At 44.7% G+C, this 14,672-nt stretch overlaps 1 protein-coding gene across 4 annotated transcripts in view; it reads right to left on the bottom strand.

The window, feature by feature from the left end:
* RAB11FIP3 (RAB11 family interacting protein 3) overlaps nt 1-14,472 on the bottom strand; it is a 533,384-nt gene extending 518,912 nt beyond the window's left edge. For all 4 annotated transcript variants that reach the window (XM_078663049.1, XM_078663051.1, XM_078663050.1 and 1 more), the window contains exon 1: nt 13,198-14,472. In XM_078663049.1, coding sequence (XP_078519175.1) covers nt 13,198-14,160 — 963 coding nt within the window. In that variant the 5' untranslated portion in view covers nt 14,161-14,472. The remainder of the gene's footprint in view (nt 1-13,197) is intronic.
* Nucleotides 14,473-14,672: the final 200 nt, after the last annotated feature.

The following is a 14,672-nucleotide window of genomic DNA, read 5'->3' as shown; positions in this document are numbered from 1 at the left end:
TTGATTTGAAGTGGCCACTGTTTTACAAAATGGTGCTGGATTGTCAATTATACTGTACCATGCACACAATACAGTCTATTTCCATAGTTTTTTTCCAGGTCGCTAAGAAACTTTGATAGTGGTGTCAGATTTCAGGAGTGGTTCTTTTAGCTCAGTTATAATATGAATGTCCCAGTAACCAGCCACTAAAAACTGACTGGAATATTAAAATAATTTCTCAAATAACTTTCAAAAGTTGCTGCTGGTCCCATCCCTGGCCCCTGCTTCATACACTACCCCGTTCCAGCCGATCGGAATTCATCACATTTAAAGAAGTAATAGCAGTATTCGTAATGAGCCACCATTGCCTTTTTAGGTTTCGCCTCGCCGAAAGGCTGCGCAAGCGAAAAACTTTTGTTTACAAGTATGGGGCTTCGTTCCGCCTCTCTGTCCCATTGGCTAGCTCCATAAATGAAGGCTAGCCATTGGAACAGAGATGCATCACTCATTCCCCGAGCAGATTCGTGGGCGTTCCCGTGATTTTTACTCATCCCACCCATTTTCGTGCGTCATTGCGGCGGTGGGCGGATGTTATATTTTTTTTTCGACGCCATGTTTTGATCATTTGCCGGATCAATGTCCAGGTGAGTGCGCCCCCCTCCCGCTGTCCGTTTGCCCGTTCCCGCCCCCCCCTCCCGCTGTCCGTGTGCCTGCCCACCCCCCCTCCCGCTGTCCGTGTTCCCCCCCGCCCCTCCTCCCGCTGTCTGTGTGCCCGCCCGCCCAAGTCGTTTGGAAATTACCTTTAAAATGCCCAACTACTGTTATTAATAAAAATAAAAAAAACTATTAAGACACACGCCTCGTTATGCACTTATTTTCATGTCGAGTCAAGGCTATTCTTTTTATTGGCTTCCAAAGAATGAAATGCTCAGTTGATTCACTTGGATGCAGCCTTTTACCAGTGATGTTTTTTAAAATCTTGATATGATGGTATTTTAATTGTGTAGTTTGTTGTGTAACTTAAGGATGTTTGTCACATCCGAATAAAGTCATTGACCTGAACTGAAAAAAAAATGCTCAGTTGATTCACATGGATGCAGCCCTTCACCTGGGAGTGGCACAGAGGTTTCTGAATTATTAGCATTAATTTGCTGGTAAGTCTACTCGTCCACAGGTATAAAAGCATGTCTATTGGTGACTCTTGTAGCTTAGTTTGTTTCAGAAATCTTTCTCCAGTTTTTTAGTCATTGTTATTAGTTTTTAGATTTCAACAATTTAGATCTTGTGCACACAATTCCAATGTTGATGTCTGCAGTGATAGTGCGAGGCATATGACCACAGGTTCCCTAAACATGTCCCTTGTAACTATATTTGGTACAGGCCTATACCAAAGTTTGTATACACTACGCTGAGTGAGCTTATTCGTTTATAGCAGTGTAACACAATTCTCTTTAAACAGTATGCAGTTTCTTTCCAGCAATGGTTTGTTTACTGACGAATTTACAGTGGCATCTCATCATCCCTTTTGGCCTTGAAAGGCTTGCCACTAATTTGCCCCATTATTTGGCTATTGGATACTTTCTCAAACCCCTGTTTTGTTCCCTGTGTAGTGTCATACCTTCACTTAAGACCACCCTTAAACCACTGTCCCTACGTTTGCACCATCTGTCCCGCAACAGGGCCTTCCTATGTAGAGTAACAAACAGTTATTTGCCAAAGCAGGTTTACTTTTAGGAATTTTGATACTGCAATACTTGTTTTTCAGCATTGAAATAATCCCAGTAAACATTACTGAGCGCTAAGAATGGCAGTATGATTTGTTATCTTTGAGGGCTCTCCAGTGACTCTTCGCCAGAACTTCCTAAAACTAGGGTATTCCCACATCCTGTCTACGAATGCCGCTTCACATCTCAAACCATCATAGAATGCCCCAGATATATTTTTCCAATCTTATATGTGGTTATATAGTATCTATGGATGAAGTTGAAGTAGACCTATTTGAATGTACTATTGCAGGATGCGTTTTGTTGGTCATTTGGGGCCCTCTGCAATTCTTTTAGTTACATAACCTCTTAAGCTTGTGTTTTTTTCGTAAATCCAGTAAAGTTAGTGTGTTTATTTAAAATCATACAAGTTAAATAAAAACACAAATGTCACAATAAGAACACTGTAATAAAAACCCTTAAAATGTGCATTCCCTATGTGGTAACGTATTTTGCAAATGTGAATAGAGAAGTTGTTATTCCGTGTGAAATGCACTATTGTACATTATGAAACCTCTAGTGGTGGATGCACTGCAGGGGTCTGTGTGTAACCAGAGAGCATATAATTTAATCCGGTTGGTGCCGTGTAGAATAGTGACTTGTGTGTGTTTAGTGCTACGAGTTCCCAGTCTGCGACAAAGCACTGGGAGCCATTATTTTGAACGTGCATTACACACAGTACAATGGCTGCTACAAAATGTGCAGAAATGGTTAAGATAAAATGGTGCCTTCAAAATATAGATTTTAGTAAAACCATGACTAAGTAATAAATTTTTTTAGGTCTCGTGACCTATCAATGCGCATGCGCATTGAGAGAAGCGAGACTATAGGGCTTTAAACAAAGCTTACCTAACTGTGGCGATTTGCTGCTGTGCCCGTGGCTTTTAGGTCAATGCGCAAGCGCATTGACCTAAAATGCGCGTGCACATCACCAAATCGCCGTCTGTTCCCTCAGCCGCACTCCTCCCACACCTTTGAAGTGAAGCTTAGCTTCACTTCATAGGCCCCGGCTGCTTCACACCCTCATGCCGCTCTCCCCGCTCCGCCCCCTCCCCTGCCCGCCGTGTGCATTTCTCCTCCCCCCCCCTCCCCACAGCAATGCCCTCCGTCTTGTTTCCTTTCTTGTTTATTTTTGGAAAGTTTTGTCCAGAAATGCCAAGCGGTGCTAAAGTTATTAACAAAATATGCCTTTTCAATCGAAATCCTGATCCAGCCATAGTTAAGCAGGCACTATTGCTTCCAGTGTAAAATATTAAATAAAATAACCCCCCCCCCCTCCACCCACCACTGATGCTTGTGCTAAGGCCTGGAAGCTGCTCAATGCCGCCGTGTCTCTCGCTTGCCTGATTGTGTTTCCCATCCCTCTCCCCATTTTTGAAGTTTTCATTTTTTTGCCGAGGGCCTGGCAGCAGCAAATATCGTTTATTTCTTATTTTTCTTACTCTTGCTTACTTTAATATTTTTACTTTACTGTTGTAAAATAATGATTGTCCATGTTCAAACGGTATACTTAAAATACTAAAATGTTTGCAACTTTGCATGCTTCGGTGGCCATCTCCAACGACTATTCTTTATTACTGCATGCAAGAGATTACCTTTTATGCATCTGTATATGTCGTAACGCACTGGTAGCCATTCTGAAGTTCCCTTGTGTCGATGCAAACCCTTCAAAAGCAACACAGTTTAAGTTTTGCAGTACTTGTTTATGTATCCTTTTTCTTGAGCCCTCCAAATTGAACACCCTGCCGTATAGTGCTTTATAACTGCACCGGGAACTATCCAGAAATGGTTAATCCTTCGTTTGATAGTTTTATATTTTGTTTGTAGTCTAATTTCGTTTGAGTATACGCCGTAAATCTGAGCACCTTTTTCCTCGGACGTGCTGTGGAAGTTTGTATTAATGTGGAATCTGGTTCATGTTAAACCTCCTTGCATTTTGCATTTCTTTTCGTTTGAAGCGCGACCCTTTAACAAACAACTGCTAGCAATCTAGACATTTAAGTTGCCTTAGCTGGAATCCTCATCCGCCTCCAGTGAACCGATTGCCTTTTCTGAACCAAAACTGACAGTTGGCACAGGAATAGGCGGACTCTTCTTCCAGATGGCTTGTAAATTTGCTCCCGACAGCTCGCTCCCTTGCGCCCCTCCTCACTTTACAAGCCTCCTCACCTGCTCGCCCCGTGGTAGGCTATCTGAAAGGTCGTTTGTAACTGGGACGTCACTGTTGAATGTAGCGGGTACGTGTGAGGCAGATTAATGAAAGTGTGCGGAATTCACTTCTGGTTAATAATTGCAGCCAACTGCCAGCCAGTGTGCTTAGTCTGCTGTAAAACCTTCCTCTCCCACATGAACGGCGAGCGAAAATTGAGCCGAACGTTGGAGAGACCATGGCGTAAAATTCTCTGCTCACAATACAACTGTTTAAAATACTGCTTCATCGAAGTTTAGAACTGTACAAGGAATGTCAAAATCTAAAACCACCACCACATCCACCACCACATCCACCACCACCACATCCACCACCACCACCACCACCACCACCACCACCACCACATCCACCACCACATCCACCACCACATCCACCATCACCACCACATCCACCACCACATCCACCACCACATCCACCATCACCACCACATCCACCACTCACCCTCACTCACCCTCAACCCCTCACCCTCAACCCCTCACCCTCACCCTCACTCACCCTCAACCCCTCACCCTCAACCCCTCACCCTCAACCCCTCACCCTCAACCCCTCACCCTCAACCCCTCACTCTCACTCACCCTCACTCACCCTCAACCCCTCACCCTCACCCTCACCCTCAACCCCTCACTCACCCTCACCCCCTCACCCTCAACCCCTCACCCACCCTCACCCTCACTCACCCTCAACCCCTCACCCTCACTCACCCTCACTCACCCTCACCCTCACTCACCCTCACTCACCCTCACCCTCACTCACCCTCACTCACCCTCAACCCCTCACCCTCAACCCCTTACCCTCACCCTCACCCTCACTCACCCTCAACCCCTCACCCTCAACCCCTCACTCACCCTCACCCTCAACCCCTCACCCTCACTCACCCTCACCCTCACTCACCCTCACCCTCACTCACTCACCCTCAACCCCTCACCCTCACCCTCACTCACCCTCACTCACCCTCAACCCCTCACCCTCACTCACCCTCAACCTCACTCACCCTCACCCTCACTCACCCTCAACCCCTCACTCACCCTCACCCTCACTCACCCTCACCCTCCCTCACTCACTCACCCTCAACCCCTCACCCTCACTCACCCTCACTCACCCTCACTCACCCTCAACCCCTCACCCTCACTCACCCTCAACCCCTCACCCTCACCCTCACCCTCAACCCCAACCCCTCACTCACCCTCACTCTCACTCACCCTCACTCACCCTCAACCCCTCACCCTCACTCACCCTCACCCTCACTCACCCTCACCCTCAATCCCTCACCCTCAATCCCTCACTCACCCTCACTCATCCTCAACCCCTCACCCTCACCCTCACTCACCCTCACAATCACCCTCAACCCCTCACCCTCCCTCAACCCCTCACCCACCCTCACCCTCAACCCCTCACCCTCACCCTCACTCACCCTCAACCCCTCACCCTCACTCACCCTCAACCCCTCACCCTCACTCACCCTCAACCCCTCACCCTCACCCCTCACCCTCACTCACCCTCAACCCCTCACCCTCACTCACCCTCAACCCCTCACCCTCACTCACCCTCAACCCCTCACCCTCAACCCCTCACCACACATATTGTGTTACAATAGGTGTCACATTTGCGAAAGATAAAACTATTGGCATTGTAAATAACAAAGCTATTAATTTCGCTATTTTCAAAACAAGCACATAAATAAAAAATGTGTCCTTTACAATACCAATAGCTCAAACTTTCCTAATGCGAGACCTATTGCATTGCTGTGCTTCTCTCCCCTGCTGCACTCTCCTGCTCTCTAGAGATGTGGCCTAACGACCAGAGCTGCCATCTAAGTCACGTAAATACAAAACATGTTGCATTCCAAATGCTATAGGTGTCACATTCGCGAAAGTTATAACTATTGGCATTGTAAATGACAAAGCCATCAATTTAGCAATTTTAAAAACCAACAAATAAATAAAATATGTCATTTACAAGACCAATAACTCCAACTTTTCTAATGCGAGACCTATTGCATTTCCAATGCTTGTTTAACATGCCTGTCCTTTCAATATCTCATCAGGAGAAGTTAACTCTATATAATTTCAATTAAAAACACGCACTTCACAGCTCAGTATTAACTCTTTGCACTACCACTCAAACTCAAACTAGAAAGCACTTTCTGATAAAAGTCTATAACCCAAGAAAGTGCTCTGGTTAGGGCAATGTACGGGCAGTATTGCAACATGGGTGACCCGGCCTGCCTGTGACCTCTATCACAAGCACATCTGACCCGCAATTATGCACGACTATGGATTCTGAACGGCCACAAGGAGGGTTTAAATTGTACTTATACAGCGCTTACTTTCCCTGACGAGACGTTGAAGCGCTTTACAGCCCATTAATTATAGGGGCTAGTTGTGCATGCTCATTATATGCATTCACACGGTAACTGAAGCTATACCTGCATTTTCCGTCTCCACTGATTTTCTTGTAGACCAGTCTTCTCCAAAGAGGAGCTCGCGAGCTGCTGGTCGCCCTCGTGCCACCTGTGAGCAGGTCTCCTATGTGCAGGGAGTGCAGAGTGCTAGGGAGTGCGGAGTGACTGCAGAGTGCTAGGGACTGCAGAGTGACTAGGGACTGCAGAGTGACTGCAGAGTGACTGCAGAGTGCTAGGGAGTGCTAGGGAGTGCAGAGTGACTGCAGAGTGCTAGGGAGTGCAGAGTGACTGCAGAGTGCTAGGGAGTGCAGAGTGACTGCAGAATGCGAGGGAGTGCAGAGTGACTGCAGAATGTGAGGGAGTGCTAGGGACTGCAGAGTGACTAGGGAGTGCTCGGGTTTGCAGAGTGACTAGGGAGTGCAGAGTGACTAGGGACTGCTAGGGAGTGCAAGGGAGTGCAGGGTGCAAGGGAGTGCAGAGTGCAAGGGAGTGCAGAGTGCAAGGGAGTGCAGAGTGCAAGGGAGTGCAGAGTGCAAGGGAGTGCAGAGTGCAAGGGAGTGCAGAGTGCAAGGGAGTGCGAGGGGGTGCAGAGTGACTAGGGAGTGCAGAGTGACTAGGGAGTGCAGAGTGACTAGGGAGTGCTAGGGAGTGCAGACTGACTAGGGAGTGCAGAGTGACTAGGGAGTGCTCTAGAGTGCTAGGGACTGCAGAGTGACTGCAGAGATTAAGCTAATGGCAATGTAAATGACAATGCCATTTATTTATCTGTTTTCAAAACCAACACATAAATACAAATTTTGTCATTTACAATGCCAATAGCTCTAATTTTTCCAAAGGCGAAACCATTGCATTGTAAATGCTTGTTAATAGTGCGAACCAGGCCTGAGAGTATTAGAGTGCTTGAAAAGTATGGCAGATGTTACACAACTTTTATTTCATGATGCTGAGCGGAGGTCAGAATCGAACCTGGTTCCCAAGCGTCAAACTCCGTATATCTAGTCACTAGACCACATCTCCTCCCATGCTTCATCTGCCCGTCAATAGGTTGGCCAATCAGAAGGCAGCAGAGGAGACCAGCTACTACCATCATGGTTCAGCTAGCAAATGCCACAGAGCAATTCTTTTTTTGAGCATTGGAGTGCTGTCGGATAGATTACCTCCTGTAATACCAACTGTACTTCCTAGCAGTGACATGAAATAGCAGATTATTTACTACAGGGCTTAGTGATTTGGCTGAGCTTGCATGGGACTTTCCTTCTCAGTCGTTCACAGGCAGTGTGCAAATGTCAGTAACAACCACAATTTGATGACAGTTGCTATCCGTCAGTGGAATGTGTGAAATGAGTTAGAGGTTTTACATTACAATACAGATGTGAAGGTGTTCACGTTCACTGGCAGATAAATAGTCACATATTGACAGTTTCAGATGAGAGGCACGACCAAATGGACACAAAAACTGTGCTGCCCTCTCCCTGCGTGGCCCAGGTTTCTGCATGGGTCTGGCACTATTTAACATCCAATCACTAATCACCACCCATTATCCTTTCAAAATGAATTCATCATCCATTCACCTTCCACCACTACTAATTCACGAAAAAACATTCTCCATTTTACTAGCTATCCAATCACCATCCTGTGATTCGTCACTGAAGACAGGACATCAGGCATGTGGCACAACCTTCCACATGACCCCTCCAGGTCTCAACATAATAGAAGAGAAATAGTCCCCATAATTGAACATAAACCTCCAGATGAGGGCCCCCACAACTGGACACAACACACCTGAGGTGGCCTCTAGAACCAAACATCACTTCAAATGAGGCCTCCGGTGCCAGATACAATATAGTAAGGTGGCACTGAGATTGTGACGTAGTATGGCAGAATATGCGTTCAGATGTAGAAGCAAAACTTAGTTTATATATGTACGCAGAACAGCAAATAAGACTGTACGCTCTTCAAACATTACTCCAGAGGAGCCCTCCAGAAGTGGACCCAGAACATAATATGTAGCCTCCGAATCAGAGCACAATATACCAGAAGTGGCCTTCAAAGCTATTAGCAATCCTGCAAGTGACGAATTGTGTCTAGGCTCAATATTATACATCGGGCCCATAGACTGAACGCAATGTACCAGAAAGGGCCTTATTAGTGATGTGTGCATTGAGTTGTAGCACTAACACCCTTTTCTGCCATTTGTATTGTTGCTCATCTACACCCCAAAATTTACTTTGGCCTCTCTTCATTCATCCCATATTGTTTGCCCACACTATGATCATCCAATAGGGAACTCAAATATACTTTAGGGCAAGAGAATCTTGCACTACTATTACTACAGCGTTTCTATAATTATGTTGCGAGGCGAGTGTAGTGGAAACTTGCCCTACTACTGCCTCTGATTTCACCATTTTGTGTGTGTGAAGGAAGGTGGTACCGTTGCTGCGTATGCAGCACCTATTTTTATGCGAGAGTGTGAGTAAGTGCACACTGCTAATATTGCTACTTGGGTATGTCTGTGATCTGCTTTTTAAGGAAGCTTGAATGCTGCACCTGGCACTGTGTGTGGGTGAAGCTTGGTAAAATGTTTTCAGTACAGAAAAGCCAATATGACTGGTTTGTCAGGGTTGTTTATAATTTGGCAACACTGATTCTGAGTCGGTAGAGGGAAAGTGATTCAGGGAAGAGACATTTAAGCTGCGCCTAACAGACAGCACTAGTAAGACTCTTTATAGGTTTCCCAAAACTTACAGATGGCCTAAAACTGGCAACTGCTTGGCTTTATTGTCACTCTCATTTACTTGTTTCTTATTTGATGGCTTGCATTGTCAATCATGCATTTGTCCCTCCCCTAGAGCATAGCCTCTTGATCTTACTTTTAATTAGAGCACTTTAATTCTGCCGTTACTTACTTTTAGAAAACTCTTTTTAGGTCTCACCAGCCAGGCAGTTTTTAGCTCTGACCGAGGGAGTACCTCAGGGCTCTTGTTTGAGCCCTACCTTATTCAACATATACATGACTCCCTTGGCGGGATTACGGAGGAATTGAGGATTTAGCCCAATCTCTTATGCTGATGATACTCAGCTCCTACTTGCCTTTGATAAAAACAACCCCAATGTTCAGTCCACTTTTTTGTAGGCTATGACGGTCATCACTGGCTGGATGAGAGATAACTTCCTCCAGCTTAATGCGGGAAAATCTGAGATCGTACTGTTTGGAGATGCAGCTGTGAGGTAGTCCCCTAGATGGTGGCCAGAGGAACTGGGCTCTGCGCCAAATCCAAAACAGGTAGTTAAAAACCTGGGAGTCCGTATGGATCAGAAACTAACATTAAAGGAACATGTCACAACTACTGTTGGAGCATGCTTCCACATACAAAGGCTTCTCCAAAGAGTATTCCTTTTTTACCTCTAACCACTCGGAAAACTCTGAGCCAGGCCGTAGTGTTAAGCCGCCTGGACTACTGCAATGCCAGCTCGTTTGGACTCCAACGCTCCTCCCCGAACGGCCTCCCTCCCTCTTCTGCAACAATTGCATTGGCTTCCGGTGTGGAAGCGGATCAGATTTAACATCTGATGCATTGTTTCCAAATCTCTAAATGGCCTAGGTCCAAGTTATCAATCAGATAAATTTACCAAAGATCTGCCACCTTGATCAGGGTCCAAATCACCTAGCTCCTGATTATTGAAACCAACTTCCCATCCAACTGCGCCAATGCCCAGACTACTTGAAGTTCAGAAGGCTGCTAAAAATCTCACTGTTCTGATTAGTTTCTATTCTTGGTTGGCAGTAGTAGCTATAGTGCGGAGATACCCCTGACTGGGTTATTCGGGCACTTTATAAATTAATAAATATCAAATAGGTGAAAGCTTCTTGTAAAGCATACCAAAAACGCAAGTGGATTTAAAATCCACCCATTACTTGTCATTGAATGGCCTTTGTCACTCATTTGATTGCTTCTTATTCTAGGACTTAATTGCTTGCCTTCCTCTTCTTGGAGCATAGCCTCTTTTCTCTCCTTTTGATTGCTTGACTTGTATCCTTCCACTACTCGCATTTAGGGAGCTACGTTTTTCGATTCAGCACTCCATTTGAGTGCATATGTTTTTTGTTCTCTTCCTCATGTTATGCTCCCCCCCCCCCCCCAAAAGACCTGCCTCACAATCTTAGAGTTGCTCCCTACCCCTCACAAATTGTCTGTAAAAATACAACATGTATTTGCGCCTGGGTATGACTAAAGAGCAGACTTTATGGGTTGTTTTTCTTTTAACTCCTGCAATCCACATACTGCACAAAAGCGTAGGCCTTGGCACACAAAGGATTTTATGGTGCTGAGCGAGGGGTCTGCTACCGCAGTGGCTTAACTAGTGTTTGAGGCAGAGTGTGTAATTAGCATTACTGAAAAAGATCTCTTTTCCTGGAGACCCCAAAATCTATTCCCTTGGCTACTGCAGAAGACCAAATGGATTCGCATGTTTCAGTTCCTAGTCCTGTAGAAAGTAATCCAAAACTATGCAACAGGCAGTAGTTGGCTAAGAACAATGGCGTACTGGTGTGATAGTAAGACCCTTCTACAGGCACACTTTCACGCTCACCTTTATGTGGTCCAACTGCCCCTTAGCCACGATAATGTAAAGTCCAACTTTAGAAAAAAAGGAGTGCATAAAAGTCCATCAATGCTTTTTCTTTCCAGAATTCAAAGAATAGTATTAATTCCATAACTCCTGCCAGTCCACATTCAACAAATAATCACTTGGGAGTCTTGTGTTTCTTAATACAGATCCAAGTTGTATTCAATCAATGCTTTCCATCAGAAACAATCCAAGTAGCCCAGCCTAGTAATAAAGTTGGACTTTACATTAACGTGGCCCAGTGGCAGTAGGACCACAAAGTTGAGCGTGAAAGTGTGCCTACAGAAGGGTCTTGGTGTTACACCAGTGCGCCCTTGTTCTTAGCCCACTACTGCCAGTTGTATAGTTTTGGATTGTATTTACGGGCTGGTGCAGCAGGGTGTTGAAAGAAGCAGTGTTAATTACTAAGCTGGGCTGCGTGGATTGCTTCTGATGGAAAGCATTGATTGAATAAAATGTGGATCCGTATTAAGAAACACAAGACTCCCAAGTGATTATTTGTTGAATGTGGACTGGAAGGAGTTATGGAATGAATGCTATTCTTTGAATTTTGGAAAGAAAAAGCATTGATGGACTTTTACACGCTCCTTTTTTTTCTAAAGTTGACCTGCAGAAAGTAACTTAAGCTTTGGCAAAATTTTCCTTTAGACGTGCTTATTCTTTTTCAATTCGATTCAGTTTCCTGAGTGAAATGTATTTGAAAAATAAACCATGCTATGTATCCAGATTCAAAATACTGAATTCAGTGCACAGTTTTGAGATACCTTAAGATATGTTTTTGCTTTTACTCCAACATTTTTAAATGTTTTTTCTTTTACATGTTCTTTCTTTTTTATAAACAGCGAGCATTGGCAAAGCCAATAGCTTACCACTCCCATTATAACGGTGAAACCAATTGGCTTTGCCATTGCATGTTGATACAATCCCTTCTTGCCTATTCTGTAGTGTTGCTTGATGGTTTGAGCTAGTGCCACAATCTAAGTGATAAACATTAGTTGTACAGTTTATACTTTGCAGTTGGCTTTTAAAATATGTGGTGATATAATTTCATACCCAACTAAAAATACAATTTAGCTAGAGCATTACAAATATGCCAGATGTACTGGGCAACCAGTGTAACAATGACATATCACTTAAAAGTAGGGATAATAAATATTTCACATAATCCATCCCATCAAACTGAGAGGTTAGTTTTGGCTATGACGTCTAGCAATGCCTATGGTTGCCTTACATAAAGCCCTAAATCAGTACACCCTTATGTATGAAATTGATGTATAAAGCGTACTGTTACCCCAAGGGGCGTCCTAGCACTAGGTAACAATTCAAAACTGTCCAGATAACCAGAGACAATTCTGGGGGTCGGCTGTACAATGAGAAGTACAACCAAGTTTTTACTGCTTCTGAAAAAACAAATACTTTTTCTCCAGTCACACAGACAGCCGAAGTTGGTTCAAGCACCCCTTTCAGGTAACATAAAATGCTGAATGTTGTAGAGAACAAATTAGCTTGCCGGGAGTCATAAACAGGCCTGGCCTTTCATGGTTCCGACACTTTGCCAATATTTCTGCTTGTTTCTGCTGCTCCAAAAAATAAATATACTGTTTTTGATATTCCAGCCGAACATCCTCTGCCATCCTCCAACCCCTTATAGGAAACAGGCTGCTTTCCTTACCCGGTTCTAATAAAGTGGTAGAAAACCTTAATTAATTTTCTTCCAATTCAAAACACACACACAAATCAGACCCGAAGTCCAGAATCCTGCTTTACTTAATCTACATGTCCTTCATCGCTTTGCAAGATGCACCACAGCAAAACCTTAATAAGCGAAAACCTGATCTGCTCTCTATTGCATTTCCACAAGCAATGCTACCAGGAAACAGGCTGACTGACAAGCAAAATACATTCTCTGCTTCCAGCTAACCGGGGTGGTTGTTTAATAAGACGTTTTGTAAGCCATACTTAAATGCCTAGAACAACCGTCTCTGTTCTCTGAAATACACACTTGTATTTGATCTATTTTCATTTGCCCCCGCTGGCAGCCTTTACAGTGAAAACTACCATAGAGAGAAATTAAAATATAGACGGGTATAGAACAAGAACAGGAGGGGACACGATTCAAGATTACCACAGAAGTACATGTAAGGAATGCATTTCATTTACTTGGATATTGAGACATTTAGGGATACAGTGCCCTAGATCAATTTAATTAGAGTTTTTACCTGCTCTGCTCCGTAAGCCGTTGCAAACTGGACAAACTCATCTATGCTTACAAATCCATCTCCATCTTGGTCAAGGGCATCAAACACAGCCCGGAGGCGAGCAGCCTCATCCTCACAGATCGAGGTATCGTCTTGGGTGGGGTTAGGCAGGTTTACATCCTGAAGGGGCTCCATAGTTTGCACTTGTTGGGGGGGGACATTTACAACAAAACGGGGGGCAGCATTGCTGTCATGATGGAGCAGTCCTTCAGAGATTTGGGAAGGGTAGCAAACATCCTCTGCGCATGGGGATGGGCTATCCATGCAGCCCACATGCTTCTCATCAACAGACGAAGGATGATCAAACAGCGAATCTTGAGAGGTTCCAAGATATTTATAAGACTCTACAGGCAAAAGGTTAGTTTCCTCTTCAAAGGCTTCCAGATCCACCAGAAAGCCGTTTACAACTTTGGAAGTTTGATCATCATTACTGGAATGAGGAGACAAAGACAGATCTACTAATAACTCCCCATCTCTAGTCAAATCGGCACATGTTTCAACAGGAAAAGGATCCAGCACATCAAAGTGAAAATCGGATTCCCATTTCTCATTCTGGTCAACGAGATTAGGCAGTTCTGCTGGTCTCCTTTCATCATTGCCTAAACTATACATCCCATCGGAGCCCTCTTCCAGTCGACACAAATATTCAATTGGACCTTCGGAATAGGGATCCTGGTTTCCTTTTCTGTTCTGCTCATCTTTCTCCAGGAGAGGTGGTAGTTTGCTGGGAGTCAAAACGAGGCTTGGTCCCTCAGGCGGGTCTCCCTGACCCAAAGGATATGCTCGTTTCTCAAGCTCCATGATGAAATATTTACCATTCTGCTCTGGGAACAGCATACTGCCAAATATCTGCCCCCCAGGATCAAGCCCACTTTTTGCATCTGGTTCCGATAGAGTTCTTAACAAATCCGCCTCCATTTTCATTAGTTATAGACAAGATGAACTAGATCAGACATGTTCATCACTTTGCAAAATGCACCTAAGCAAAACCTTCAACAAGAGAAAGGCCAAACTGCTCTTCATTGCATTCCTCCCACGTAATGCCACCATGTAACAGACTGAAGGACACGCAGCATGCATTCTTTGCAGCCTCACATTCATTGCAGACCCTGGGCCAGGCATGAATACATCCCCAAATTCTTCAGACAGAGGTTCATGATATTTTGCAGAAAGATCCAAGAAAATTCAATAAACCCCTCCTCGTGCAATTCCAAAAGTAGTACTTATTCTTGGAGAGTGATATGGCGATGTGACAAATGGTGGATGTCTGTTTCTTTCCTGGAAAAATTCTTCATCCACGTGCGATGAGCTCTGATCTGGAGCTGGAATCTCTGACGAGTCCTGAGCAGGCTGTGACAATTGAGAAAAAACCAAAGAGCCCAGATCAGGTGCTGGGACCTCAGAACTTTGATCAGGGTATGGAAACTGCAATAAGC

This window comes from Lissotriton helveticus, chromosome 10 (assembly GCF_964261635.1).
Source record: "Lissotriton helveticus chromosome 10, aLisHel1.1, whole genome shotgun sequence".
Taxonomy (NCBI): domain Eukaryota; kingdom Metazoa; phylum Chordata; class Amphibia; order Caudata; family Salamandridae; genus Lissotriton; species Lissotriton helveticus.
Note: the sequence above shows the minus strand (reverse complement) of the source record. Positions and strands in the feature narration are given on the sequence as shown.